The sequence below is a fragment of the Coregonus lavaretus genome, assembly GCF_964263955.1.
Source record: "Coregonus lavaretus genome assembly, chromosome: 15".
In the NCBI taxonomy this organism is placed as follows: domain Eukaryota; kingdom Metazoa; phylum Chordata; class Actinopteri; order Salmoniformes; family Salmonidae; genus Coregonus; species Coregonus lavaretus.
The window spans coordinates 43339710-43344671 of NC_140002.1; the positions used below are offsets into that span (position 1 = coordinate 43339710).

The following is a 4962-nucleotide window of genomic DNA, read 5'->3' on the forward strand; positions in this document are numbered from 1 at the left end:
CGTTCTGTGTGGATCCAAATTGATTTATTCCCTGCATGGAAATTACCAATTGTATTTTTATTGTGGCCTTTCTTTAGTGGTAAATGTATGAAACTTTATGCAACATTGTATGATTTTGAATTTACATTTACATTTTTACGTTTAGCAAATGCTCTTATCCAGCGCAACTTACACTACTGTTGTGACAGGCGTGGATCTTTAGTAGTGACTTTTAAACAAATGATTACACTTAATATGAGGAACATATCACAATTCTGAGAATTTAAGAATTTCACTGCTAAGAAGTATTCTCATCCCTAAGAAATTGTATGCTTTGGACCCTGAAAGTGCTCTCTGGAAAGCCACTATCTGCAATTGATTGAATCCTGGCTTTAATCTTCAAGATTAATCATTAATCTTTTTCGACAACTATAAATAGCTCCACCCCTTGAGTCTTGAGACTATAATCTGCAACCCACCTTTCCCCACATGCACTACACCAAATACACCGCAGAGTGTAGTTGAACACGTTGCTCTTTTGTAGGTTATTTATTATCCAACAAAAGTTTGCCTGAAAAGTCAAAGATTTCATCATATCCATCAACGTCAGTGAGTGTGCATCTCTGAGTCTCTGGACACAATGGGCGTGGAGGAGGAATGTACGTTACATCCCATGACCGACGCAATCATAAACCTCACTGCTGGGGCAGCAGGCAAGTAAAATCTTTAATTACTTAAATTGCCTACCATCGCCTACTTTTCCATAGATTTAACTTGATGACTCTTGATTTACACATGTACAACACAAGGTTGGTTTTGTTGTTCAATAGAAACATCTAGTGAATGATGCAGCTGGACAGGATGGCTCTCATTCAGCAAACGTAAATTTTTTAACCATGAACATAGAGTGGAAGAAAAGGTTGAGGTCCTTCATGGTGACATTGGAAATCTCTCCTCTCACATAGGGGGTGTTGCGTGTGTGCTGAGCGGTCAGCCCTTTGACACGGTCAAGGTGAAAATGCAGACGTTCCCCAGTCTGTACCATGGCTTCCTGGACTGTTCCCTGAAGACGTACCGCCACGATGGGCTCCGGGGGCTCTACCAGGGAAGCGTGCCTGCTCTTCTGGCCAACGTGGCAGAGAACGCTGTGCTCTTCGCCTGCTACGGGACCTGCCAGCAGCTCACCAGGAGAGTCTTTGGGCTGGAGAAAGTGTCTCACCTCAGGTTGGCAACAGAGGATCTTTGTCTAACCATTCTCATCTCATCCCTCTCCCCTTCACCATGAGTCTGGCTGAGTGCTTACGAATGCAAAGCGGTCTTTTCATCTTGCTGCTGTTTCTCTTTTCTCTCATATATAACATCTTTGTCACAGTGACCTGCAGAATGCCCTGTCTGGGTCCCTGGCGTCTGTCTTCTCCTCGCTGGTTTTGTGTCCCACAGAGCTGGTCAAGTGTCGCATGCAGGCCGTGCATGAGATGAGGATGGTGGGGAAGACCTCCCTGGCGTCACACATGTAAGCATCGCAACTGTTCTCCAGTGGTCTTATATGGACAGTACAACGGGATCATGTTGTCATTGTGGTTCAACACTATTGACAAATAGTACACGTGGGTGGGAGGTCATCTCTTATTGCGTATCTTGCTCAAACCCTGTGCAAAAACATGTGTAGTTTGTATATGAAATATATCTTAGGAAAACCATAATACCGTACATACTCGAAAGCACATTATGCACAATGTATAATGCACAAGTAAGACGTTGTGCAATGTAATAATAGATGATGTGTTTGGCTGTATTCTGGTGCACTTTCCCCTGTCTCTCCTTCTCCCAGTTCCACCTGGTCAGTGGTGAGGGACATATTGAAGACGGATGGTCCTCAAGGCCTCTTCCAGGGCATGACTAGCACCTGGCTCAGAGAGGTGCCTGGATACTTCCTCTTCTTTGGGGGCTATGAGATCTGCAGAACCCTCTTTACAAAGCCTGGCCAGTCCAAGGATGAGTTGGGTGAGTCCATTCCTTATGACTCCACTGAAGGGATTCATCTTCTCATTTAGCTATTCAGCAAACTCCATATTAGATAGATGTCTATGGTATAGCTTTACACAACTGATTTTATTGTCTGTTTTTGTCTTTGATAGATGCTGTCCCGCTGTTAATCAGTGGAGGAGTTGGGGGGGCTGCCTTTTGGTTGGCAGTGTACCCCATTGATTCAGTCAAATCCAGAATCCAGGTTCTATCTATGTCAGGCAAGCAGGCTGGGTTTATCAGAACACTGCTCTGTATCATAAGGACAGAAGGTGAGAACATACTCTTCCACATTCTTTTTCATAATCTGATTCTATACCCCAGGTCTTCTAAACTGCAGGGATTCTGTCAATCTCAAATGTGTTCATCAGTAAACTTCTGATTGAGTTATTGCCATATAATTTGCTTATTTACTCATGTTGGCAGCTTTCTTTTCCAGATAACAGAAATTAATTAACTCACTAGCTACAGAAGATTAGGATTGTCCCTCATAGTGGAGGCTGCTGAGGGGAGGACGGCTCATAATAATGGCTGGAGCGAATGGAATGGCATCAAACACATGGAAACCACGTGTTTGATGTATTTGATACCATTCCACTTATTCCACTCCAGCCGTTACCATGAGGCCGTCCTCCCCAATTAAGGTGCCACCAACCTCCTGTGGTGCCTCAGCTTTGTAGTTTGAGCCCCTTTAGAGTTCACATGTATGGGCTTGATGATGTATTGCCTCTGTTCCAGGTGTTCCTGCTCTGTATTGTGGTCTAACCCCTACCGTCCTGCGGGCCTTCCCCTCCAACGGAGCTCTATTCCTGGCTTATGAGTGGACCAGAAGAACCCTCCTCAACCACACATCTACAGCCTGAGTTTGTAGGGAATCTCTATAAAACCAGAAGATTGAAGGTTTAAAAACGACATTCAAAATGTGTGTTAACCTCTGATCTTGTTTTGACCATGTTTTCTATGCCTGGTCAATAGGTCTAATGTCCAGCTACAGAACCTGATGAGTCAGTATACAATCAATGGACTCCATGCACTCCAACAACATTCCACCCACTTGCCCGAGACACACATCACACTATGTCAGACAGGATGTGTTGTCAACTAGTGAAACACAGTTATTAAAAATATCAATGTATTTAATGTATATATGTGTACATAAAAGCCTTACATATTACATGTGTGACTACAGCACAGATCAACAACACTTATGTTTTTGTTGTTGTTTTTCTACATGAGATATACACTGAATGGACAAAACATTAAGAACACCTGCTCTTTCCTTGACATATACTGACCAGGTGAATCCAGGTGAAAGCTATGATCCCTTATTGAGTCACTTGATAAAGGGGAGGAGACAGGTTAAAGAAGGATTTTTAACCCTTGAGACAATGGAGATGTAGATTGTGTATGTGTTCCATTCAGAGGGTGAATGGACAAGACAAAAAATGTAAGTGTCTTTGAATGGGGTATGGTAGAAGGTGCCAGGCGCAACGGTTTGTGTCAAGAACTGCAACACTGTTGGGTTTTTCATGCTCAACAGTTTCCCCATGTGTATCAGGAATGGTGCACCACCCAAAGGATCCAGCCAACTTGACACAGCTCATAATAATGTCAGGAACAGAGAAAATGGAATGGAATGGCATCAAACACCTGGAAACCATGTATTTGATACCATTCCACAGATTCCGCTCCAGTCATTACCACAAGCCCGTTCTCCCCAATTAAGGTGCAACTCAATATTATGAAGGCATTCCTAATGTCTGGTATACTCAGTGAATATTAGATAAGTCAAGTATTATGCCTTCTTTATCATGACAGAAAGCTATATATTAAATGGACAACAATGTGTTGTTTTGAACATCTGAATCTAATCCAAACTTTAAGAAAGGGATGTTAGGTAATGGGAACACTGTATTGAAGTTGTTTTTAAGTTGACTGTTCAAATTCTTCAAACCCTTCAAAGCTTTTTTTTCTCCCAGGTCAGTAGACAAACTGGTCGTCTGATATTTTCTTTGCTGTCAGTGTGAAAGCGGGGTATCCTACAAAGCAGCTTTGAGGAGTTAGCAAGGTAACTTTAGTCAACTGTGAGTTCAACTCGGGATAACCAGTCATAGGAAAGTGGCTCACCTTTTAGCCAAGTAAATTTCTATGGCAATGAATCCTTCAGAAACCTGCTCTGGGGCAGGCTAACTCCACTTACCCGGAATGAATTGACTGAGCCGCGAGTTGAGGACCAATGAATTCAGATTCCCTCCCCCTTGCAAAGATTGCGTCGTCATCCCCTTCATTTGAGGAAGATGACTGATAAAAAATTGTATTAATCAAATGTTTGTTTTGTGTTAAAAATAGTAATGTTAAAATATATCACATTACACACTTAGTAATGTCAGAATGCATTTTAAACTTTGCTTGTGCATTGATAAGCACACCAAAGACGGCATTAACAATAAGTAATAAAATAAAGATGGCACTTCTAAAAGCCTATTTCACACCATAGCCTGCTGAATTGCAAGATCACTTTTATTTTATTTTGATTCGACACAAATGAAAATGAGGCACTGACTCGCCCATGGATAGATTTTTCAGCATTGTCTCAATAAAGGCTTTGGCATTTGACTAGCCATGCACGACATCCACGTGCAGTTACAAGCCTGCTAGAGTTAGAGGCAAGCGGACGAGCAATATTCACCGTCGTAGTAGGCCTACAGATGAAGCCTGAGCTGGAATGTGAAGCTAACGGAAGCTGGTTAGCTTTAGAAAACCCTGAGTAGATATAGCTTGCTTCGTACGATACCGCTCTGGACATGTCATCATTTACCTCAGCACATTCTAAGTAAGTTCACATCAACTGTCCACCAACTTTGGGATAGATTCAAAACCAGATGGATTCCTGGATAGATAAAATACAATACTCTTCCACTGTAGTAAGAAAGCATGTTTGTTTCACTCAGTAAACAT

General features: G+C 42.3%; 1 protein-coding gene across 1 annotated transcript; it reads left to right on the top strand.

The window, feature by feature from the left end:
* Positions 1 to 619: 619 nt before the first annotated feature.
* LOC311143160 (mitochondrial ornithine transporter 1-like) lies at positions 620 to 3208 on the top strand (the record flags this gene model as incomplete). The annotated part of the gene is made up of 6 exons (XM_084178948.1): positions 620 to 638; positions 945 to 1203; positions 1352 to 1492; positions 1811 to 1983; positions 2118 to 2276; positions 2743 to 3208. The coding sequence occupies 6 exons, from the start codon at positions 620 to 622 to the stop codon at positions 2865 to 2867; spliced, it is 876 nt and encodes a 291-aa protein (XP_084035074.1). The 3' UTR covers positions 2868 to 3208.
* Positions 3209 to 4962: the final 1754 nt, after the last annotated feature.